The 26106-nt window shown below is 45.8% G+C and overlaps 1 protein-coding gene across 2 annotated transcripts in view; it reads right to left on the bottom strand.

Annotated features, from left to right (window-relative positions):
- Positions 1-26106, bottom strand: part of GRIN2A (glutamate ionotropic receptor NMDA type subunit 2A) — a 240411-nt gene that overhangs the window by 14824 nt on the left and 199481 nt on the right. For both annotated transcript variants that reach the window (XM_079953670.1, XM_079953669.1), the window contains exons 12-13: positions 9424-9611; positions 2126-2364 (exon numbers count right to left, since the gene is read on the bottom strand). In XM_079953670.1, coding sequence (XP_079809796.1) covers positions 2126-2364; positions 9424-9611 — 427 coding nt within the window. The remainder of the gene's footprint in view (positions 1-2125; positions 2365-9423; positions 9612-26106) is intronic.

Below are 26106 nucleotides of genomic sequence, written 5' to 3'. Positions count from 1 at the left end.
AAGCCAGAAAGTGTGCGGGGAGATTTGTGAGTTTGAGCCAGGATACAATCTTTTCGAGAAAACCCTAGTGCAGTTCCACCCATCCTCGCTCTCAATTGTGTGTGCGCTCTCTCTCTCTCTCTCTCTCTCTCTCTTGCACAGAATTAGATATGAGCTCAGTGGTTCCATCCAACTATTTTCTGAACATTTTTTGGCAAACACAGAATCAGAGTCAATTAGCTAATTAAAACACACACACCACTGTAAATTGCCAGAGATTAAGGCTAAGCATGTTTACAGCTGTTTGTTTAAACAAATAACTTATTTGGTAATTAAAATTTCACTTTTGCTACTAGTTGCATTATTATTACTATTACTATTTTTTTTTTTTAAATAAAAGGCTTCATCTCTTGTAGACAAATTACTTCATGCAGAAGGCTAATTGCACTTATTCAAGGAGAGCAATTAATGGGGGACATTGTACCTGAGATGTTGTGCTTTGCCATTTAATGCTGCAAAATATAAGCTCAGGCAGATTTAATGTTTTGAGTTATGAAAGTAAAGGGGGAGGGACAGAGGTCACACAACTCTGCACCATGTGTGCGCGAAACGTATGCATTACGTCTTCTGTATGCTGATGTATCTTTTTCCCCAAATGTGTTTCTAGTTCCCTTTTCATCCTGAAATTGTTCAGGCTTTGCTCCTTCCCAGAGGCATAGGAAGGTCAGGTGGTACCCAGTGTGGAAAATTTCTTGTCACCACCACACACACACACACACACACCCAGCATTGATTGATTTATTATTATTTTTTTTGCCTGCAAAAGGTGAAGGCAAGGCAAGGCCTAATCTACTCAGCCTAGCCTCATTTTATTCACATAGGCCAACTTTCCAGGACCCGGGAAGCCCAGCAGTAGGGTGGTTCATAAAAAAACCCCTTTTTTCCAAAATGCCTGCTCCAAATGTCTTATTTTACTAAACTAGGGATTACATATCTACATCTGAAATTTCATGCATATCAGTTAATATCTTGACCCTGCTCCACTGAATTGAAATTTTAGCGACATAGGGAAATGGCCAAGTAAACAGCTATTTTCATGGAGGAGGGTCAAGATATTAACTGATATGCATGGAATTTCATATATAGCTCTATAAGCCCTATTGTAGTAAGATAAGACCTTTGGAGCAGGCATTTTTTTAAAAAAAAAAAAAGTTTTTTTATGAACTGCCCTAGTAGGGCAGTAATTGTTCCTTGATAATTTGTCACCCCCCTCCATGGTGGCACCCGGGGCAACCCACCTCCCTTCCAGTGCCCCTGCTCCTTCCACAAAAACAGGAAGTTGCCTTATACTAAGTCCGATTGTTGGTCCATGTACATCAGTATTGCCTACACTGGCTGTCAGAGTAGGGTTTCAGACAAGAGCCTTTCCCAGTCCTGCCTGAAGATGCTGGGGATGGAACCTGGGATCTTCTGCAAGCCAGGGAGAAGTTCTACCACTGAGTTTCAGCTCCGTCCCTTGGAAAGCGGAACAATCTCTTCTCATGTACACTTCCCCATTGGCTGAATACCTGAGAGCTCTAGCTCCATTGCCCTTCTTTCACTGAACATAAGAAACAAAGAAGAGCTTGCTGGATCAGACCAGTGGCTCATCTAGACCAGGACTGTGTTCTCACGTATGCTTGTGGGGAGCACAGCAACCTTCTCCCCATCTGTGATTCCTAGCAGCTACCATTCCAAAGCACACTGTCACTGATGGTTGAAATAGAACACAGCCATCAAGGGTATGCTGAGAATAATTCAGACGACACTTTCTTGATGGCTCAGTTGGTAGGGCATGATACTCTTAACCCCAGGGTTGTGGGTTTGAGCCCCAAACTGGGCAAAAAGGAGTCCTGCATGGCGGGAAGTTGTATTAGATGACCCTCGTGGTCCCTTCCAACTCTACAATTCTATGAAGGAAGGATTCCTTCTTTGACAACACCAGCTCTTTGGAACACCTTTGCCAGAAAGGCCCACCAGATCACCTCCCTGTTCTCCTTCCATGAGCCATGGAAGACGTTCCTTCCTTTCTAATGCTCGTCCTGGTCTCTGATGTGGAGGCCTTACGGGTGAGCATAATACTAATTGAACACACAGAGAAGCTTACCCTGCTGATGGAATAAAGCAGTCCTGGCCTGTCAGAGCAAACTCCAGTGAAGCAGAACCTCAGCTTCCAATAAAACAGGTGCTCCCAGATGAACGTGATGAGGCTGAGGGCCATGGCAGCAGCAAGCATGTAGAAGACACCTGCCATGTTGTCAATGTCCAGCTGGCTGCTCATGACCTCATTCTTCTCGTTGTGGCAAATGCCTGTCAGCCACAGAGTTTCCAGTTCCTCCATTTCGCCTGGAAAACAGGAGAACAAAATAATAATGAGGTCCTTACAGTTAAGGTATGGAAATCCAAGAAGATCTCAGGGGTGGAAACAAGTGAGATGTTTCTATGCTGCATGGGCGTCAGGGCTCAGCCCTGCCCAGACCTGGAATCAGAGGTCTCAGAGAAGGAGCAAGGCTGCCACTGGCAGCTCTCCACAATGCCAGTGCCCCTGAAGAGGCATTAGAGATGGATATCCCTGTCCCAGGAATTGAGGTTCTCATGCCAGCTGCCTGGGTTCCTGGCTGGTTCTCAGATTCCTCCCCACAATCTCCGTCAAGGCCACAGGGGCAGAGTAGACACCAAGACATACAGGAGTGTCAGGGACTGCCTCACCATGTACAAACTAGCCTGTGACTTCCATCAGAGACCTTTATCCGTGTGCCCCATCTGAGGGAGATGTGAAGGATGGCTACATAAGAACAGGTCTTATCAGTGGTGGCCCCCGATCTGTGGAATGTTCTCCCCACAGAGATGCGCCTGGCACCATCATTGACAGTCTGTAGGCACCAGACTAAGACCTTTTCATTCAGTCAGGCCTTGACTAATTAGGTTACTTCTATTTTTTCATATATATTTTTAATTTAAAAATTTCAGTTACGCATTTTCCACATTTATACATTCCCCAGGAATAAATCAGTTGCCAGCTTCCCTTCCTCCCTTTCCATGGTTCTTTTTAGTTTTCCATTATTGCTGCATATTCTATTCAAACATTTTCATTTCCCCCCTCATTTGCATATTACCACAACATAAAATTGTACTGCTGAATTTACACTAATCCTGCTACCGTTTTCACTTGCTCGCAATTATTTTCCAGATACGCTGCAAACATTGTCCATTCCCCTTAAGTTATTTCTAACAGCACTGAGTAGGACTCGTTTTTGATATATTATTGGATGAGCATTTCAGTCTTCATCGTTTTGTTTCCCCTGTTTTTAAACTGCTTCTATTGATTGTGTTTTATCTTGCTAAGTCTCTTTGAGGTGCCTCTTTTTGGTGTAAATAAATAATATTAAACATGCCCATAAACTGCACATGAGGCTACTCAGGAGAATGGGGAAGCCTTGGAAGCACCTCGCCAGAGTTTCAGGGATCCAGGAAAAGATGGAGCTTCCAGCTCGTATCTTCTTTTTCTTTTGCGATCACTCGTAGCCGAGTAAGATTGTCTTCCATAAACACGGTTTTAAAAGTAAGTCCGTAAGTGACTGTGGAGGCTGATTCTGGATCCACACATCCTTCCACAGTGGGGACATAGGTTTCCGGGCAGAAGTTGATCATGGTGAGGGTTTGCCAAGTGTGTCTTCCTCTTAGCGCATTTCTCCCTTGCGTCCTGAGTTCGAGCATCTTCAAAGCCCATGACACCTTTGGTAAAGGCTGTTTTCCAACTGGAGCGCTCGCAAGCCAGTGTTTCCCAGTTGTCGGTGTTTATACCACAAGCTCCCAGTCTGAGCTGCTGAAGCCACAGCTGCCTAATACAGTGGAACCTCGGGTTGCGAACGTGATCCATGTGGGAGGCACGTTCGCAACCTGCAGCGTTCGCAACCCGCAGCGCTACATCTGTGCACACGTGTGATGCAATTCGGTGCTTCTGCGCATGTGCAAAGTGCAATTTAGTGCTTCTGCGCATGTGCAAGTGCCGAAACCCGGAAGTAATCCATTCCAGTACTTCTGGGTTCGGCGTGTCCGTAACCTGAAAATGTGCAACCCACAGCATTCGCAACCTGAGGTATGACTGTAGCTCCAAACTCCTACCTTCTTGGACTTGGGAAAGGGACAATGTAGCATGTTATGTCCTGTTCCTAAAAGCAATATGGTTCTAGAAGGGGAATGTCCATGAGAAATAAAATAAAATAAACTCACCAAGAACTTACTTTGGACATTCTGTAACTTCCTTCTTTGAAGTTTGTGCTATGACTCTAGTTTTCATAAGTGTTGGTGCCCATTCTACTCATTTTATGCTACTTTTATTTACTTTATTCCTTTTTAATATTCCTTTCAAAATTATTATCTTTATCCCTCTTCTTCTTCACATCTGTAAATGTATCCTATGTGCTTCTAATCGCAGTTTCAAATGCTGGTCTTTGATCATTAATAATAAAGATCTGATTTGATTTAAAAAAACCCCACCAAATCACACACTTCAGATTGGGTAAAATGAGAAACTGGAACAGAAAAATTTATTCAGTCCTATCTGTAGTATTTCTGCACAATATTGGTGATTCCTGTCCAGCACTTCTGAGAGACAACTGTGAATATAACTCACTTCACTGGTATCTGCCTGTCCCTATTGATTTGTACTGGTGTGGAGCGGGGCAGAATGGAACTTCTTTCAGCCAGTTTGCAATGCTAATAAGAGCGAGGAATAATTATGCAATAAAGCAACATTGTGCGTATACCAAAGCCAGTAAAGTATTCTCGGTTCCCCCCATCCCACCCCCACCCCCCACCCCAAAAAAAAAACCCTGATGGCTTTTTGTTGCTGTTTCTGTATAGCTGTTAAGAACTGCTGAGATAAGAAGACGTCTCCTTTTGTTACAAAGCTGATGTAATTAGAGAAGGGAAAGTGGCTATTCAAGGCAGGACAAAGAGTAAATCTCTCATGGCTTGTGGGGTTGTTGGAGGGAGGCTTGTGGAGAGAGAAAATCACGATCGAGGAGAACTTTAAAAGAAATCGTTGAATAAGTCACTGCAAATCGCACCAGACTGATGCATTGCACATCACTCCCACCTAAATGCTTTCAGCTTCTGTGAATGCCAGAGGGCTTCCCATCTAAGGCGGTGAGGACTAAAGTTAAGAAGAGGAGACATCCTGAATGAAAGCAAAGTGGGGGTGGAGGGAGAGAGAAATGTCTTGCAGCTTTCTTAAAAAGAAATTAGCAAAATCATTAAGGATTCTCCCACCACCCACCTACCCACTTTCAAGGTGCCTTCTGGCCTTCGGAACTTTAAAAAAATGTTTATTTTGTGCTTCAATTTTTTTCCTCTGCCACCATAATATTAAAAAAATTCTGGAAAGATGGCTGAGTTAATCATGGGTCAATCGTAGCCAGTCAAGGAGTCCAACTTGGCCCACTAAGCCATTTCCCCCAAATCATGCCCACCCACCATTTAACTGATGTCACTGGTGATGGCAGCTGATGGGCTGGAGGACAGAGTTTAATCCTGCATCCGCTGTGCAGCCCTGTTTCCAGTAAAGGGACAGGATCACACAGCCTTGTTGTTGTTTACTCATTAAGTCGTGTCCGACTCTTTGTGACCCCATGGACCAGAGCACGCCAGGCACTCCTGTCTTCCACTGCCCCCCGCAGTTTGGTCAAACTCATGTTGGTAGCTTCGAGAACACTGTACAACCACCTCGTCCCCTTCTCCTTGTGCCCTCCATCTTTCCCAGCATCAGGGTCTTTTCCAGACAGTCTTCTCTTCTCATGAGGTGACCAAAGTATTGGAGCCTCAGCTTCACAATCTGTCCTTCCAATGAGCACTCAGGGCTAATTTCCTTAAGAATGGATGCATTTGATCTTCTTGCAGTCCATGGGACTCTCAAGAGTCTCCTCCAGCACCATAATTCAAAAGCATCAATTCTTCGGGGATCAGCCTTCTTTATGGTCCAGCTCTCACTTCCATACATCACTACTGGGAAAACCATAGCTTTTACTATACGGACCTTTGTTGGCAAGGTGATGTCTCTGCTTTTTAAGATGCTGTCTAGGTTTGTCATTGCTTTTCTCCCAGCCCAGGCAGCAGTATTTCATCTGCAAGGCTCACCAGTGAACAGATGTCAGCAAGTTAGTCCACTGTGGGATGTAATGTGAGGATACCCAGAGCTTACAGGGTTAACAGCTCAAGGGAAATGATGTCCTGTTACGGGAGCGGGGGGTGTTTGCATCTTTGTTATGTGAACATTTTACTTTCTGTTTTGGCTGTGACAGGAGAAGCATCATGCCTTCGCTATCTCCTGGTTGTTGTTTTGCTGCTGTACAATAAAGCTTCGTAGAATAGAAGCAGCTGTTGTACGAGAGTTTTACTGCATGGCTAAGACTCCTTCCACACAGGCACCGCTGTGCAAGATACTCTGCTGTTGCCAGGAGAAGCAGGTTGGCACAATGGAAGCGAACTAGACGCCACAACAGTCCCACTGTTTGCAGCCTTGACGGACTCTCAACGGAACATGTAATCCACTGGGAGCAGTCAAGTTCAGCATTCCTTGTTTTGCTAGAGTGGTCATGTTGGTTCAGTCAGCTGAACTTCCTGTTCCTCCTGGCCTGGAGCATCCTTTCTTGCATGTGACTGGTAGGTGGGCGAGACCTTTCCAGACCTGGTAAAAGGCCAAGTCAAGCAGCCACTTCTTCCCTCTCTCTGATCTTCTTTTTCAAACTTCCTGATTCACCTGGACTTGACTGCTGGCTGCCAGCCAAGCAGTCCCCCAGGTTATCTCCCATATGGGGTAAACCTGTTTGTACATGTTTGTAACTTTAAGCCTAAAAACCTGCCTTCAGGGATCACACTGTGCTCTGCCTGATCGTGAGGAGAAACTACTTTTTGTTACTTATGAATAAGACTGCTGTGTCTTCATTTAGGAGGAATAATAGGACATATCTCAATCTGGGCAAGCCAGATTGAATTGTTTGTTGTCTCATGCGAGTTTGCAGCCAGCTTTGTGCTGCATAAAAGGGGGAATGCACTCTGCTATATAAAGAAACTTGCTAGCGCGAGTTACGAAGGGTATTAAGAATCAATATATCCTCTCCTGCCACCCTCAACATTCCCACATCCACACGGTCACCCCAGAGTCAAATGAAGCACAGGATGACACACACAAGAGCTTTCCAAATAATGCAATCACCCCGCGCTGAGAGGCCATTTGAGGATGTAGAAGTTGACCGGCTTCAAAACAACAAGCAACCTCTCCTTGGAACAGAGATGACTGAGTAATAGCTATCAAGTCTATTTGCAAGCTAATAGCTATCTATAGTCTGCCGTGACCCTGTTCTTCAAAGCTCAGTAGGCTTTGGATTGTTAAGCAGAACGTCTGATATTTCTCTCTCTCTCTCTCTCTCTCTCTCTCTCTCTCTCTCTCTCTCTCGTCATGCCAGGCAAGGAAATAACTTCCCCCATATTCCCACCATTTCCCATTCCCCCGGCTACATCCCCTCTCCACTCCAAAGGAAACAGTGGGAACACTGCACTGGGAATGCTTTGCAGAAAAGGTTCAGACTGGTTGGGGGGGAGGAAAGAAAGGATGATTTATGATGCCGATGGCTGCAATCCTCAGCACCACAGTTTACCCTCCAGGTAGGAAGCAGGCTCAGCCTCCAACATTATCATAAATGACATTTCTCCCAGAGGAATGAATGGGCAGTTTGATGGGGCACTTGTTACAAAGAGGGCAGAATTGGAATCCCATCTGATTCCAGTGGTCTGGCTGTTGTTGACAGGACAGTATCTCGGCAGACTCGGTGGACGTGCTGTGCTCCTCAGGGTTCCATGAAGAAATATTTAAGCCTTCTGTCAATTTCTCCAGTTTAGGAAGACTGGAGCTTCGTGCTCAGAAGGTGCTGTTGCCCATAGGAGCTAAGGCCCATTGGGTAGAAGGCAGGGAGGCCAACAGCAGGTGGCGCCAGAGCCAATGAAAGGCATTGCCAACTCCTCCTAGTTTTCTCCTCCTTCTGAATACTACAAGGGCAACATTGTTTTGACAAGCTTTTCCCCCTGGGTGAAAAGATCTCTGTCTTAGCTGTTCGTTTCGTGTTGTTCTTCAATCTGCCTTCCTTCCTCATTTATTTTGGACTGTTTTTAAAGATATTTTAAGGTGCTTTTATGGTGTTTAGAAATCACCCTGACATACATGCAAAAGGTGATACATAAATACATGAAGAGTAAGCTTATGAAAAGAGGAAGCGGAACTATGCTCATCATCCTGAAATGAAAAGCAGAACTTTACAAATGAATTATATTTTAGGTGGCTCAGGGAACTTTGTTATGGGGTGGCCTAATAATTTGGTAAATTATTATTATTATTATTATTATTATTATTATTAATCATCATCATCATAATTGATAGATAATGGTTATAATCAACTAATAGCAATTAATGTTAATAATTTAATAACATAAATTCTTAATTCTTAATACTTTAGTAGTGGTGGTATCCTGCTTTTTTCAGCACCTACTGAGGATGTTCCTTTTTCAAAAATCCTCTTGCATGGAGATTTCTTATCCTAGTCTCTTTCTGTATCAGATCTGAAATGGTTTCCTTAATTGTTTTTATTGCGAATTTTTCTACTGGTGCTTTAATTGCTGATCGCTCTGGGTTGTTGGATGGGAGGCAATGCATAAACGAAATGAAAAGAATGAATAATAATAAGAAGAAGAAGTTTGGATTTGATATCCCGCTTTATCACTACCCTAAGGGACGCAGGTGGCGCTGTGGGTTAAAGCCTCAGCGCCTAGGACTTGCCGATCGAACGGTCGGCAGTTCGAATCCCTGCGGCAGGGTGCGCTCCCGCTGCTCGGTCCCAGCGCCTGCCAACCTAGCAGTTCGAAAGCACCTCCGGGTGCAAGTAGATAAATAGGGACCGCTTACCAGCGGGAAGGTAAACGGCGTTTCCGTGTGCGGCTCTGGCTCGCCAGAGCAGCGATGTCACGCTGGCCACGTTACCCGGAAGTGTCTCCGGACAGCGCTGGCCCCTGGCCTCTTAAGTGAGATGGGCGCACAACCCCAGAGTCTGTCAAGACTGGCCCGTACAGGCAGGGGTACCTTTACCTTTACCTTTAAGGAGTCTCAAAGCGGCTAACATTCTCCTTTCCCTTCCTCCCCCACAGCAAACACTCTGTGAGGTGAGTGGGGCTGAGAGATTTCAGAGAAGTGTGACTAGCCCAAGGTCACCCAGCAGCTACATGTGGAGGAGTGGAGAATCAAACCCGGTTCCCCAGATTACGAGTCCACCGCTCTTAACCACTACACCACACTGGCTCCTCTTGCCCCTCTTGCAAGAACACTTCGAGCAGGAAAGAAAAGTCCTTCTGACTTACCATCGCCGACAAATTGCAGCAATGCAAGATCGATGGCCCTTTTCCACGGCGACCCCTTCTGGAGAGCGATCCCATAGCCCGTTGTGGCAAAGATGTACCCACTGCCGATGGTCACCAGCTTGCACCCCTCATCCCGCCCGGCCTTGTAGTTCAGCACCGCTGCATCATAGATGAAAGCATCCAACTTCCTGAAATAAAAAGTGGTGTTTTACAAGACACATTCAAGACAGCAGGCAAGTGAGCTCACGATTGTCCGCCTTGGCGTTGGTGGCCTGGCGGCACTCCAGCAAGGTTAAGAGGCTTCTGCACTTTCAAACAATGACCAGGAGAGAAAAGAATAATCTTACAAATTTAAGGAGTTAACTGCCATGGGTTACAGTAGGGCTGCCACCTTTCTTCTGGCAAAATACAAAATACAGGACAGGGAAGGGGCTGAAGAGACTTCAAAGCAATCCACCGCAATCTATTGCTGTCTAACAGGATGGCCCCTCTGGAATTTGTCACACACACACAAACAAACACACACACACACACACACATTTATAAATCTCCTTCTGCCTGTCTACCCAAAGCTTAAATACACATTATTTCACACACACTTTCATATATATATATATATGTTTTACAATTTAAAGTACTCATTTATACATCCTTAAGATATCAATGACTTCCCTTCTTCTCTTTCCATGGTTCATTTTACATATCATAAATCCCTGCATATTTTACAGAAACTATACCATTTAGTCTTCCATTATTACAACCATCACAACTTATTTACACTGTTGAATTTATCTTAATGCTGCCAGCGTTTTCAGATGTACACAGTTATTTTCCATATACTCAATAAACATTTTCCAATCTTCTCTAAACGTATGTTCTTCTTGTTCTCTTATTCTATATATTAAGTCTTCAAGCTGAGCATATTCCATCAGTTTAAGTTGCCATTCTTCTTTAGTTGGAACCTCACTCATTTTCTGTTTGGGGCTAACAAAACATGGGCCACAGTAGTGGCATACATAAATAACCTTTTTTGACAACTGGGAATTTCAGTCTTGAAGGAGGGGAGGGAGGGAGGGAGGAATATTGTACCCAATATACTGTAGTCAATCAGAAATTATTTCAAGTATGCCATTCTATGATTAAATCCATCTTTCTGACACAACCTTATCGTGTAATGGTCATCATAATAATATTATCAGCCCAAAATAATAAAATGAAATAAAGCGCCAGGTGGATTATAGAAAAAGAAGGTAGAAATTCAATCCTCTTTGAGACAGTGGAAGGCCTTTCCGAGGCTATCAGATGTAACCGTGTAAAGGATCTGTTTTTAAAATAGACACGGAAATCTTCTTTCAAGGTTCACAGTCCCTGCCCTCATTATTTCTACTTTTCAAGAGAAGCAAGGGGGCGGGGGCGGGGAGTGAACATGCTGTGGAACATTTAAAATAAAAAATTAGTCAGGGCAGTTCCACTTTACAAAAAGAAGGTGGCGAAAAGACAATCGCTACATAGGTCGCTGCTTTATACAGAGTCAGAAACATGGTCCATACAGTTCATAATAATTTATTAATAATAATAATAATAATAATAATAATAATTTATTATTTGTACCCCACCCATCTGGCTGGGTTTCCCCAGCCACTCTGGGCGGCTTCCACAGAGACCAAAAATACACTAAAATGTCACAAATTAAAAACTTCCCTGAACAGGGCTGCCTTCAGATGTTTTCTGAATGTCAGGCAGTTGTTTATTTCCTTGACATCTGATGGGAGGGCGTTCCACAGGGCGGGCACCACTACCGAGAAGGCCCTCTGCCTGGTTCCCTGTAGCTTTGCTTCTCACAATGAGGGAACCATCAGAAGGCCCTCAGCGCTGGACCTCAGTGTCCGGGCAGAACGATGAGGGTGGAGACGCTCCTTCAGGTATACTGGGCCGAGGCCGTTTAGGGCTTTCAAGGTCAGCACCAACACTTTGAATTGTGCTTGGAAATGTACTGGGAACCAATGCAGATCTCTCAGGACTGGTGTTATGTGGTCCCGGTGGCCGCTCCCAGTCACCAGTCTAGCTGCCGCATTCTGGATTAATTGCAGTTTCCGGGTCACCTTCAAAGGTAGCCCCACGTAGAGCGCATTGCAGTAGTCCAAGCGGGAGATAACCAGAGCATGCACCACTCTGGCAAGACAGTCTGCGGGCAGGTAGGGTCTCAGCCTGAGTACCAGGTGGAGTTGGTAGTTCAGTAATGTCTTCACTGACTGGCAGGGGCTCACCAGGCTTTCAGGAGAGGGTCTATCTCAGCTCTACTTGTAGATATCAGGGATTGAACCTGGCATCTTTTGCATGCAAAGCAGGTGCTCTCCCACTCAGCCACCCCAAATACATAGGTGGTGACTCATAGCTGTGGACAACACATAGGCAACTGTGCTATACAGAGTCAGGTCGCTAGTGCATCTAGTTCAATATTGAACCTGGGACCTTCTGCCTGCAAAACAGATGCTCTACCATTAATCTACAGCCCTTTTCCCATTTACAATGTTACCTCAGGTTAAGTACTTAATTCGTTCCGGAGGGCCGTACTTAACCTGAAACTGTTCTTAACCTGAAGCACCACTTTAGCTAATGGGGCCTCCTGCTGCTGCTGTGCCGCCGGAGCAAGATTTCTGTTCTCATCCTGAAGCAAAGTTCTTAACCTGAAGCACTATTTCTGAGTTAGCAGAGTCTGTAACCTGAAGCGTATGTAACTTGAAGCGTATGTAACCCAAGGTACCACTGTATTCCAAATAAAGCAGCTGCTTCTGCGTGAACACACACACACACAGACACACACACACACACACACACACACACACTCTATGGGAATAGCCTTGCTTGATAAAATCAGCAGGGACAACAACAGCTGGCATGTGTGGCTGCTACTTTTGCTATAAGAGTAATCCAAAGTTCTGCACCAAGAACTCTGCAACCTGCAGGAAGAACTGAAGCACAGTGGGAGAGGGTCACACTTTCAATCTCTGGCACGGACAGCTGGAGGCAGGGAAGGAGCCCAGTTAAAAATCCTGAGCTGTTGTCCGTCATTGCAGACCATGGGTAGGCAAACTAAGGCCCGGAGGCCAGATCTGGCCCAATCGCCTTCTAAATCCGGCCCACGGACGGTCTGGGAATCTGCGTGTTTTTACATGAGTAGAATGTGTCCTTTTATTTAAAATGCATCTGTGGGTTATTTGTGGGGCATAGGAATTAGTTCATTTCCCCCCTTCAAAATATTGTCTGGCCCCCCACAAGGTCTGAGGGGCAGTGGACTGGCCCCCTGCTGAAAAGGTTTGCTGATCCCTGTTAGACAATACTGAACTGCATGGAAGAAGAAGAAGAAGAAGAAGAAGAAGAAGAAGAAGAAGAAGAAGAAGAAGAGTAGTTTGGATTTGATATCCTGCTTTATCACTACCCGAAGGAGTCTCAAAGCAGCTAACAATCTCCTTTCCCTTCCTCCCCCACAACAAACACCCTGTGAGGTGAGTGAGGCTGAGAGACTTCAGAGAAGTGTGACTAGCCCAAGGTCACCTAGCAGCCACATGTGGAGGAGCGGGGAATCGAACCCGGTTCCCCAGATTATGAGTCTACCGCTCCTAACCACTACACCACACTGGCACGTGTGGTCTGATTCATTGTTGGTCTGATTCATCAGAAGGCAGCTTCCTGTGTTACTATGTAAATGAAGCAGGCACGATGGCACACCTATGCTTAGTTCGCATAACGAACACAAGTGAGAAGCTGGGACAATTCCTCCAAATGCATTAGAAGAACAGAGGCAGGAGAAAGTGTTGCTTTCAGGATCTGTCATGAATGATGAAGGCCAGAAGTGCCCTGGTTTTTCTTCAGATGGAGAGCATAGCATGAGTGAGCAGGCCAGCAGAGAGACAGAGAGAGATCTTCATTTTACTGCATGCAGTGCCCTTAAAGAAAATGTAATGGAAATGATGTCTAGGTGGTATTTAACACCAGTTACATTGGCTAAAATGTTCAGAACAAAAAAATGAATGCTGGAAATGTAAGGAAAAGGAAGGTACTTTTTATCATACGTGGAGGACATGTAAAGACGTAAAAGCTTTCTGGGAAATGATATACAGTGGTGCCCCGCAAGACGAATGCCTCGCAAGACGGAAAACTCGCTAGACGAAAGAGTTTTCCGTTTTGGAGGTGCTTCGCAAAATGAATTTCCTATGGGCTTGCTTCGCAAGACGAAAATGTCTTGCGAGTTCCTGCGGGGTTTTTTTCCTTTTTCTCCCCTTTTTCTAAGCCGCTAAGCCACTTATCCGCTAAGCCGCTAAGCCGCTAAAAGCCACTAAACCGCTAATAGTGCTAATCTGCTAAGCCGTCAATGGGCTTGCTTCGCAAGACAAAAAAACCGCTAGACGAAGAGACTCGCGAAACGGATTCTTTTCGTCTTGCGAGGCACCACTGTATAATGAGTTAAAGAAAATGTTCAAAAACACCCTTGTTAAAAAAACACAGAAGCTTTCTTATTGGGTATAGTGGGTAAAGAGATACCGAGACAAGATTTTAAAAATTGTTCTTATATGCAACAACTGCGGCAAGAACTTTGTTAGCCCAAAAATGGAAGCAACATGAAGTACCAACAAAAGAAGAGTGGCAAATGAAACTGATGAGAAGAATCCAGAACCAGTGAGATCAGGCATTCCAAAAAGACCAGAATAAATTTATATTACAGTATATTTGAAAGACAACTGTAAGCAGTTAACATCACTAGCAGGGTTAGTTGAAGAGGTGTAAGATGAAGTTATTACTTATTCGGGTTGAATAACTTAACACCTTAGGTAATGATATAACAAGAATAGTACGATAATACAATAATCTTTATTGTCATTGTCCCATACAAAACAACAAAATGGGGGGGGGGTTTCTGTTATTCTAAAGCAGCAATGCTGCAGCAAGCAAAGGCTCCAGCAGCTAAGTCAGCTGCTTGTGGCTGCAAAGCCAGACAGGATGTATGTGACTGTTGCCATGGAAACAAAGGGGCAGTCCATTCTGTACTGAGCACCGGATGTTAGCTCAGTGTGTGTGTCATATGACCTGTACAGGATGTACATGTGTGGAGTTAGGAGTTTCTCTCTGTTTGTTGAAGAGAGCAGACATGTTTTCTCTGGACTGCTGAAGACAGGAATAAAAACATGTAGATTCATTTCTGTCTGTGTCTGATTCCCCTCCCTGGGGATATGCTGGAGAGCAGGGAGGAGGAGAGCAGTTGGTGTGTTTTTCTCACAGCCTGAGGAAAATCGCCGGAACGGACCTCGTGTGTTTTTCCTGCCGGGAGTCGCCGGAGGGAGGTCGAAAGAATTCAGCCGGTGCCTGGAGAGATAGGCACATACCTCTGACCCGAGCCTGAATTCCGACATTGGTAGCAGTTGACGGTTGCTACGATCCATGGGAGTCTGCATCAAGGAGACTGTATTCATCCCTCTCCATGGAAGCCTGAGATGCAGGCTGATTCTCTGCAGCTAGAAGCTGACCAGAAGAAGCTGAAAGCCAAGCAACGGAGCCCAGGTATGAGATTTTCGGGCTTAAAAGTGTGAATGCAGATGGATTAATTCTCTGCTTCATGGGAGCAACGTTTGGGAAAAACAGCTCCGAGAGAGAAGAGTCTGCATTCCAAACATTCCTGTGGTTTTTCCTGTCCAAGGAAAGGAATGTGGTTGCTTAGCAACGCAGGCCAGTTTCAAGATAAGGGCTGGAAGTCAGGCTATGCCCAGAGAGGCAACAACAGCTCGTGTTTTGACTAGGCCCTTACAAAGGAACTGTTGGAAGGGGACTTTCCAAGCGGCCAGTGTTAGAGCTGCCAGGTGCACAGAGTGTAAACAAGCCAGCTATTGGATTTTAGAGGCTTGTGTTTGAGAGTCAATGCAAGGACTCAAAATGGATGCCAAGAAGGGGGGAGGCCTGCCTTCTCCAACCCTCTTGACCAATGAGAATTATGCATCTTGGTCTATTAAAATGAAGGCCTTGCTGCAGAATCAGAGACTGTTTGGGGTGATTGAGAACCCCATCCCTGCAGCACCAACGCGTCCTTGGGAGTCACAGGATGTGAAGGCCAGAACCGCTATAATTCTGTGCGTGTCAGAATCTCAGCTTATTCATATACAAGATTTAGAGCACGCGAAAGATGTTTGGGACATGCTGAGAAGGACACATCAGAGAGATGCAGGTTCTTCAGCGTTGCTGTATTTTGAAAAGCTGACCAACCTGAGGCTTGCGCCTGATGGAGATGTTCAAGCGCACCTGACGGAAATGAAATTTCTGCGTCAGCAGATGGTGGAACGCAATTTCCGTCTGGATGAGGAAGTGTTTTGCTTCATGGTGATCAACAGCCTGAATCGGACTTACAAAACGGTTGCCAGTCAGCTGGGGTCTCTCCCAGCACCTGATCTAACGTCGGACAGGGTCTTTGCCGTGGTTCTTTGTGAACATGACAGACTTGCAGCCCTGGAAGTCAAGGACAGGGGGAGCGAAGAACGGAGTTCAGACACCCCCACTGCTGTAGCTACTGGAGGAGACGCCGTAGCTTTGAACGTTGTCCGATGCCACAATTGTGGACAGACTGGGCATCTTCAGCGGTACTGCAGGAAGCCACGTCAGAATAAAGGAGCCAAGGGAAGCTCCACAAAGTCTGAGGCGTCAGGCAGAAGTCATGCCAAGTCACAGGCGAAGCCTGCAAAGGCTTTGATGTCCCTAAAAGCCACACCACAAGTGGGGAATTCCTTCGTTTTAGACACGGGAGCGACGGTTCACATGACCCATCGCAGGGATTTGTTTTCGTCGTTTAAGAAGCAAAGCTTCGTTGTACAACAAGCCAACGGTCAAGAGCTGGAAGCCACCGGAATTGGGACTGTGTATCTTAAAAGTCTGAACTTGACTATAAACAATGTTTATTTGGTTCCAGAGTTGAAGTACAATCTGCTCAGCGTTTCGCAGATTGCCAAGAAGGGACTAAAACTGTCCTATGATGATCAACACTGCGAGATCTACAAAGATGGAGAGTTGTATCTTTCTGCCAAAGAGAAAGATGGACTGTATTTGTTGACTTTTGATCAAAGTGATTACATGGAATGTAATTCTTGTGATTCTAACATGATTTCTTTTGCAGGTGTAGCCAAGAAGAACGCCAAGCAGGTCACCTCGAGGGTCGACAAGGCATTTCAGCGGGTGTATGCTGATGTGATTGGTCCTTTAGCACCATCTAGAGGCAATGCAAAATATTACCTAATATGTGTTGATTCTTTCACAGGTTTTGTCTGGATTTATCTTTTGGAGAGACCAAAAGACGCCTTAGAAAGGTTTAAAGAGTTTTGCGACAAAGTTAAAAATATGCATGATGCTGACATAGATTGTCTTTACACAGATGAGAAGCCAATTTTTCTTTTACAGGATTTCCAGAGGTTCCTGAAGAAGAAAGGGATAAGACACAAAATTGCTAGTTCCGAAGAAGCTTGGAACAGATGTATCTGTGTTAGGGTGAACAAAGAGTTGCAAAAGGGAATGGAAGCGCAATTGCTTAGTTCACATCTGCCACATGAGTACTGGGCTGAGTCACTAATGTCATTTTGTTACACGTGGTTGAGAAAGGTTTCAAAAGACTTGGGATGTTCTCCTTTTGAGAAACTGTTCCACAGAAAACCTTCTGTTGCCCATTTCAAGGTTTTTGGGTCTCATGTGAGAACAGAAGCTCCAGGTGGAGTAAAGAATGCCAGAGGCATTTTTGTGGGTTATGAAAAGGGTCTCTACAGAGTAATTTTGTCTGAATCTGGAAAGGTGATTCTCACAAAATTTCTAGAGAGTGCTCCTGAACAGGAGAGAGTGATTGTTCACACATTTCCCACAGGAGATGATGATGATTCTGATGATGATGATGATGAGTTTGATCTTATTGAGTTCAGTAGTACTGATGATGACAGCGGTAGCTCAGACAGCTCAGTTGTCACAGTCATTGAGAGGAAATCTCACGTAATGACTAGACCCTCAGAAGAGGAGGATGAACCACTGATTAAGCTTACTACTGGTTCTCCAGAGAGCTCAGAGGCTGAACCAGAAAGCAGAGAAGAGCAGCACCTCTTACGTAGGTCTGAGAGAGCAACGAAGGGTGTACCACCCAAGAGGTATTCAGAAGAGTTTGCCAACCAAGCTATTGCATGTGTTGCTGTTGTAAACGACCAAGGTCAAATTGAAGCTGTGTCTGAGTCAGAGACAAAGGCACAACAGAGAGTTGCTAACCAAGGTAATGCAGAAGCACTCATTCCTTGGAAGTCACACAACCAGAGAGGTACATTGGTAAAACCAATGGCGTGTAGTTCCAAGGGTGGAACTGAAACAACAGGGGAGTGTTATACATATAACAACTGTTTGTTTTCTTCTCTGGATGACGTTTTGCTCGCAGCACGCATTGATACTTTAGGGGGAGTATGTTATTCTAAAGCAGCAATGCTGCAGCAAGCAAAGGCTCCAGCAGCTAAGTCAGCTGCTTGTGGCTGCAAAGCCAGACAGGATGTATGTGACTGTTGCCATGGAAACAAAGGGGCAGTCCATTCTGTACTGAGCACTGGATGTTAGCTCAGTGTGTGTGTCATATGACCTGTACAGGATGTACATGTGTGGAGTTAGGAGTTTCTCTCTGTTTGTTGAAGAGAGCAGACATGTTTTCTCTGGACTGCTGAAGACAGGAATAAAAACATGTAGATTCATTTCTGTCTGTGTCTGATTCCCCTCCCTGGGGATATGCTGGAGAGCAGGGAGGAGGAGAGCAGTTGGTGTGTTTTTCTCACAGCCTGAGGAAAATCGCCGGAACGGACCTCGTGTGTTTTTCCTGCCGGGAGTCGCCGGAGGGAGGTCGAAAGAATTCAGCCGGTGCCTGGAGAGATAGGCACATACCTCTGACCCGAGCCTGAATACTACTGGTTCTCCAGAGAGCTCAGAGGCTGAACCAGAAAGAAAGAAAATGTAATGGAAATGATGTCTAGGTGGTATTTAACACCAGTTACATTGGCTAAAATGTTCAGAACAAAAAAATGAATGCTGGAAATGTAAGGAAAAGGAAGGTACTTTTTATCATACGTGGAGGACATGTAAAGACGTAAAAGCTTTCTGGGAAATGATATACAGTGGTGCCCCGCAAGACGAATGCCTCGCAAGACGGAAAACTCGCTAGACGAAAGAGTTTTCCGTTTTGGAGGTGCTTCGCAAAATGAATTTCCTATGGGCTTGCTTCGCAAGACGAAAATGTCTTGCGAGTTCCTGCGGGGTTTTTTTCCTTTTTCTCCCCTTTTTCTAAGCCGCTAAGCCACTTATCCGCTAAGCCGCTAAGCCGCTAAAAGCCACTAAACCGCTAATAGTGCTAATCTGCTAAGCCGTCAATGGGCTTGCTTCGCAAGACAAAAAAACCGCTAGACGAAGAGACTCGCGAAACGGATTCTTTTCGTCTTGCGAGGCACCACTGTATAATGAGTTAAAGAAAATGTTCAAAAACACCCTTGTTAAAAAAACACAGAAGCTTTCTTATTGGGTATAGTGGGTAAAGAGATACCGAGACAAGATTTTAAAAATTGTTCTTATATGCAACAACTGCGGCAAGAACTTTGTTAGCCCAAAAATGGAAGCAACATGAAGTACCAACAAAAGAAGAGTGGCAAATGAAACTGATGAGAAGAATCCAGAACCAGTGAGATCAGGCATTCCAAAAAGACCAGAATAAATTTATATTACAGTATATTTGAAAGACAACTGTAAGCAGTTAACATCACTAGCAGGGTTAGTTGAAGAGGTGTAAGATGAAGTTATTACTTATTCGGGTTGAATAACTTAACACCTTAGGTAATGATATAACAAGAATAGTACGATAATACAATAATCTTTATTGTCATTGTCCCATACAAAACAACAAAATGGGGGGGGGGGTGTTTCTACATAAGACATTCAAAACCAACAAGCCTGCTATCCCAGCTATCCCAACCAGGTTAGCCCCCTAAAAACTCTGATACCCCATTTTTAAAATACAATATACAGTGGTACCTTGGGTTAAGAACTTAATTCGTTCTGGAGGTCTGTTCTTAACCTGAAACTGTTCTTAACCTGAAGCACCACTTTAGCTAATGGGGCCTCCCGCTGCCGCTGCGCCGCTGCTGCACGATTTCTATTCTCATCCTGAAGCAAAGTTCTTAACCCAAGGTAATATTTCTGGGTTAGTGGAGTCTGTAACCTGAAGCGTATGTAACCCGAGGTACCACTGTACTCCCATAGAGACTCCTTACACTGCGTTTAAAACCAAAATCGCATTTGGATAGAAACTGTTTCTCAGGCGGCTAGTCCTAGTCTTTATAACCCTGTACCAGAAGGCAGAAGCTGAAAGAGATCATTTCTGGGGTGTGCACTATCCTGCGCTATCTCTGCAGCTTTCTTATAGCACCTGGAAGCATAGATTTGAATAGGAGAGGAAGTGAAATGCAAGAATGCAAAATTTAATTTTGTAAACCATTAGGCAGGAGGGAGGGAAGCCGATAGGCTTAGTTGAGCCAAAGAGATATAATAAAATGATATGATGCTATGTAATGTGATTATATGTAAAACTAATAAAAATTATCATAAAGAGAGAGAGAGTGCTAACAAGCAGGTTGGTGAGTGGCCTAGGCTGGTCTTCCCATGTTCCCCGTGTCATAATTGCCGCCGCCACCACCCTCCACCGACCCATTTATTCACACACACATTCACATGTCAGGGTGCTAGAAGCTCGTGGTCTGAGTGGGCGGGTGGAGGATAGGGATTGGCAAGGGGGTGTCAGGGAGGTGGACAAACGGAGCTGAGAATGGATGGGGGGTAGAAGGAGATGGGGGGTTGGAAAAAATGGAGATGTGAGGGGGGGTGAAAGGTTAGCAAGGGACTGGGACATTGGCAGTGTTGGTGTCCGGCTTTGGGGAATCAGATCTCTCCCACGGTGGCAGCCAAGAATCAGAGAAACAATAGAAGTTCTTACCAAGCAATTTATTCAATCATATACAGAGAGCGACGAAGGAATACAGCCTTCCCTAATAATGGCGTTGCTCCAAGTAAAGTCCCACCCCATCTTCCCTATTCTACTACATTGGTTAATCTGAGCTTTCTGCCGCTGATCTCTCTGTTCTACTACCTTCAATGCCCGCCTAGTCCTGGGAGACGGGGTAGGTCAGGAATGCTCTCCAAGGACACTGAGTCTTTCAGCTGTCACTCCCCTGGTGGGGCTTCTTTTTCTTCCTGCTGTTCCTCTCCCAGTATTTCCCTGCTTCTCCCCTCTGCAGCCTCCGAACTATGCCCTTCTGCAAACCACTGCTCAAAATCTATACTGCCCTCCTGTTCTCGAGAAGGTTCAGGGGAAAAGGGGGGGGGGCAGTTCCCACCATTCCTCCTCAGTCCAACCCCTGACAGTAGGTGAGCAACACAAGCAGGAGCAGAGGCCCCTAGTTAAAAAGTCAAACCATTGGTCCACCCAGCTAAATACTTCCAACACTGACTGGCAGCAGCTCTCTGGTGTGTCAGAAAGGGAGTTTCTTCTGGCTGTACCTGAAGATGCCAGATGCTGGTAATAAATAATAATAATAATAATAATAATAATAATAATAATAATAATAATAAAAATATATTATTTATACCCCAGCCACTCTGGGCAGCTTCCAACAAAGTATTAAAATACAGTAGTCTGTTAAACATTAAAAACGTCCCTAAAGAGGGCTGCCTTCAGATGTCTTCTAAAAGTCTGGTAGTTGTTCTTCTGTTTGACATCTGGTGGGAGGGTGTTCCACAGGGCGGGCGCCTCTACCAAGAAGGCCCTCTGCCTGGTTCCCTGTAACTTGGCTTCTCCCAGTGAGGGAACCACCAGAAGGCCCTCGGCGCTGGACCTCAGAACGTTGAGCCTGGGCCTTTCATCATGCAAAGCAAACATTATCTTCCTGAGTTTCAGAGTCCACTGGCTCCACCTGGAGCTTCTCCATGACCCCTCACCAAAATCCTCTGAGCGTACACAGCACTGCAGCACGGGCAGAATCTCCCTGAGAGCAACATTGTCCCCTGAAGATTTATCCCGTTATTACCACTGTTACATAACTCTGTGTTATCGCCCCTGTTGCCTGAGTAGTGCACAGCCATCCATCACCATGCTAGGAAATAAGATTTCGCTGACAGGGCCGCGCTGCTTAACTCTCTTTATAAAAAGACTCGTTGAGAGAGAAAGTAGAAACAAATGGCTTCGGCGCTTGATACAATCCCGGTGTTCATTACACGTCTTTCAGGCAAAGTTTTCAAAGTGGGAAATCAACAAGACTAGCAAAAGTCTCTCTTGTAAACATGGAGAGCGGCTGGTGGTGTCACTCGAGGGAGGAGAGGCTGTGGCGGAACACCTGGTTCCAATGTAAATGGTCCCAGGAGAGAAAAGGGCATTGTTTCAACACAAGTAGACACACATTCCAGATGTCAGGCACTGGGCAGATGAGGAGGAGTGGTGGAGACCTTCTGTGCTGGGCCTGGGGGTTAACCTGAGCAACACGGTCCAGGTCTGGTCCCAAATCCAAGGATTCCACAAGGAGTCAGTCCGACAGGACCAAGGCAGAACACAAAGGCAGGAGACCAGGCTAGGTCAGGCACAGGGTCTCAGGCAGGTTCTAGCAAACAGCAATGTCCAACAGCCTTTTAACTTTGTCAGGGTAACGGCCGGTCCTGATCCCCCGGTGACTCACCTCCGTTTCGCCCGAAGGCGAGCACTCCTCCTGTGAGTACTCAGGTCTCTCCTCTCAGACCTTAGTCTCTGCAGCTCAGGAGATGTCGGTGGGTTACTAGACCCAGAGGCCTTCTCAGCCCCTCCTGACCCAACTGGTAGTGGAGCAGCTGTAAGTGATGGCCCAGCTGAAGGCAACGAGGTAATCCCCACATCTGGAACCAGGGCAGGCTCAGGCCCCTGACTCGGCCCAGCTGGTGCTTCTTGCAGGAGAACCTGTGCAGATTGGGACTCTTCAGAATCAGGCCCTAGACTTGGTTCAGATGCCACCTGAGGCAAAGGATCCAGTGCGGATTGAGACCCCTCTGGTTCCGAGTCTGAGCCTGAGTCCCAGGCCATCACACCTTCACCCCAAGAGGCTTCCAGGCATGAGGAAGATTAAGATAGTGTGGACCTAGGTTCAGGGTGGTGGTGAATGGCACACACCCCAGAAGAAGAAGCAAAGAGTTGGGAAATAATGGGGCATGAGGAACAGGAACAAGCTAGCAGATGCTCTAGTTCTGAAAAGAGACAGGACTCAGAAGTGGTAGGAATAGTACAGCAGACAGTTGATATTATGTCACTTGAAAGTCTGGTTCTCCCAGAACCAGACACTCCCTTCATGTCTCAGACCAGAAAGCCAAACAGAGATGGAAAGATTCCTTTGCTGGCCACCATGGAGTGTAAGGAAGGGTTTGGAAGCTAGGAACTACAGCAAGGGGTGTGGGCACTCTGAGCAATGTCTCGAGACTGAGGGAACATAATTCATGGGTCTCTCTGTGTATTCTGTTCATTTAAATAAAATAACTGGAAGAAGCTCTCCACAGCTCTGGTTTCACTAGGTAGTTGGCCTGTGAGTCGTGACACCAGCTGTGTGAAACCCCTTGAGGGGGTTGTGGAGAATTACCCATGGGGAGTGCATCCTGGGAAGAAAGGGGGTACAGGGTATGGCCTGGGGGAGTCCAGAGGGCCAGAAGAAGACATTTCGAGGGCCACCATCAGCTCCTTGGCTTGGGGCCGCCCATCCATGCTCTACTGGGTTGTCTTGGTATATATAAGGACCCTTTATACTGTTGAAGGTTTGGGGTGTTGGTCTGGACAACACCCTGAATCCCTTCCCATTCTTGGGGTCCTGTACCCAGTGATGTTAGAATCTGACAAGAGGAGTTTGTTGAACCAGTCAAACCCTGCTCCCTCTGGAACAGGAGAAAACAAGCTTCCTCCATCTTCCATGTGACAGCCATTCAGATGTTTGAAGATGGCTTTCATATCGCCTCTCAGTTTCCTCTTCTCCGGGCGATACATACCCAGCTCCTTCAACCATTCCTCATATGGCTTGGTTTCCTGACCTAGGATGGGCGTTTCTCACCCCTTCACCTGACTTATAGAAGAACAATAGTGTGTCGTGTGAGCTGAGCTTGATGCAGGTTGGAAAAGCTAGAGACACAGACACATGCTGGATCTGTGCTGGACTAAGGGAGAAGCAAGATGTGTTGGTGTGTTGATGCCATGAGCCCTCCCATCAGGTTGCAAATATGTGCAAATAAAGCCATATATCCTAAAGACCTTTCTCCCATCCACCTCACCTGGCTGGTAGATAGAAGAAAAAATAGCCAGAGTTGTATGGGTGAGTTTGGCTGATGCTGGAAACTGGAGACAGAGACATGTCTTGCTCTGTGCTGAACCCAAGCTGGACTTTGGAGCTTCCTTGAAAACCAAATGGGGAAGCAAGATCTGTTGGGGTGCTCCTACCACGAGCCCCTCCACCCTATGCTCAGGTTGAATAGATATGTAAATAAAGCCATATATCCTAAAGGCACTACAGTCTCCGCTGACCTTCATTCCAGGGAGACTGGGCCCCAGGTGAGCACCTGGAACCCCAGGAGTCTCTCACCACTCAGAAATTGGGGTGGCATGCAACCATACATTTGCTAAGAGCTGATGTCAACCCTGCGCTGCAAAGGAACCCGGCGTTTGTGCTGGGCGGCTGAAGGAAGAAGGAAGAGATGAGCTTTTGCGGTGCCCTTAATGCAGTTTGACAAATGGAGCTTCATGGCACCTTTCAGGCAGGCTAAAAAATAAAAATAAACCTACCAAGTGTTCTGCATTGCTTGTCCATAGTAAGTCAAACTGACACACTCACATCTGTCAGGCTCCCTCTGATGTCACCCTCACTCCTCTCTGTGCCAGCTTAGAAAATTGTCTTTTCTCTGTCAGAGGGGCACACAGTGACAGAAAGAGGAGGGAAAGTTGCGTGCAAAGCTATTTAGCTTTGTTACACGGGGAGTCTGTTATGATGTGGTTACAAGTGTGCAATTATTCTTGTTGTTCCATTAATGTACACAGGGCTTTACATTCCGGGTGCAAGAGTCGTAGCTTAGAAAGCAAAGCATCTGCTTTGCATGCATAGGGTCCCAATTTCTATCCCCCGTCGTCTCCAGGAAGGACCGGGTAAATTACAAAAATCAGCTTGGCATTATGTTATTCCACCCCATTCATTCCACCACAAGGGAACACCCCATGCAAATGGGGATGGCGAAGGGGGAACCCGCAAAGCATTGTCTGAGGAATGAAAGCAACAGCAGCAGCAGATACTGATCACGATCTTTGGGCTGACTTCTGTTCCAGATGTGGGGCAAATCAGCAAACAATGCAACTTCTGTTCATGATCCCGTTTTCATCAGGATTCTCCAACATCCCTAACTGAGAAAGGTCTTTGAGGAGGGATTGCTGCTGTGTGGCAAAGAGTTTCTTTTGCATCAAGAGGGTCCCTGTTTGCAAAGTGTAAAGTGCTTGTATGTATTGTTATGGGTTCAGTCTAGATCAGGCATGCAGGCATGTCCAACTCCCTAGAGACTGTGATCTACTCCCAGTATAAAAAAACTGGAAGTGATCTACCCATTGACATTGGGTTGCCCAGAGTTGTTGAGCTTTTGGGGGGTGGGTCAGAGTTCTTAAACTACTTTTGGGGGGGGGGGATCGGTCAACTGACTGAACAGCACTGCCACTCGCAAGCATAATGCTTAATTACTTGAGCTTGCTGCCAAGCACAGCTCCTGTTGCTGCTGCAGCAGCAGAGTAACTTTTCACCAGGGGAGGGCGCAATGAGATTCCTTGCCTGCAATTGCCCATGATCAGCCGTGATCGACCACAAACACCCTGGGGATCTACCCATCAATCGCAGTTGACTGGTTGAACATGTCTGGTTTTGATGATGCTCTGGGTCCATTCCAAATCTATGATCCTGTAGCTTTGAAGCCAGGATGTATAAGAAGCAATTAGGTGAACAGGTCAAACTAGTCTTTTTACCTTAGCCACTCAGTTAAGTACCCTGCATCTTAAAAAACCCGAGCTCTGTTTCCATAGAAACAAATGGACGGGTCTTTCTCCCTTCCACCTCACCTGGCTGGTAGATAGAAGAACAATAGCCAGAGTTACGTGGGTGTGTTTGGCTGATGCTGGAAACTGGAGACAAAGACATGCCTTGCTCTGTGCTGAACCCAAGCTGAACTTTGGAGCATCCTTGGAAACCAAATGGGGAAGCAAGAACTGTTGGGGTGCTCCTGCCACAAGCCCCTCCATCCTATGCTCAGGTTGAATAGATATGTAAATAAAACCATACATCCTAAAGACACCACAGTCTCCAGTGAACTTCATTCCAAGGAAACGGAACCCTGCATAAAGAGGTTGGAACCCCTCGAAGCCTCTTGCTGCTCTAACGCTATACTTCAGGTTGTGAAACTATTCCTAATGGCTGACACTGGCTTATGTAGGCCGAATGGGAAGTAAACGTTTGGACAGGTTAGTAGCTTTCATATGCCAATTTGCAAGGCTGCTTTCTTACACACACATATACAAATCACAGGAAATGGATTCGTTAAGTTCCCGGTCCTGCAACATAAATCAAG

Source organism: Podarcis cretensis, assembly GCF_951804945.1.
Source record: "Podarcis cretensis genome assembly, chromosome: 14".
NCBI classification, from domain to species: Eukaryota; Metazoa; Chordata; class Lepidosauria; order Squamata; family Lacertidae; genus Podarcis; species Podarcis cretensis.
The sequence above is the reverse complement of the archived record's forward strand: the minus strand, read 5'-3'. Positions and strand labels throughout refer to the sequence as shown.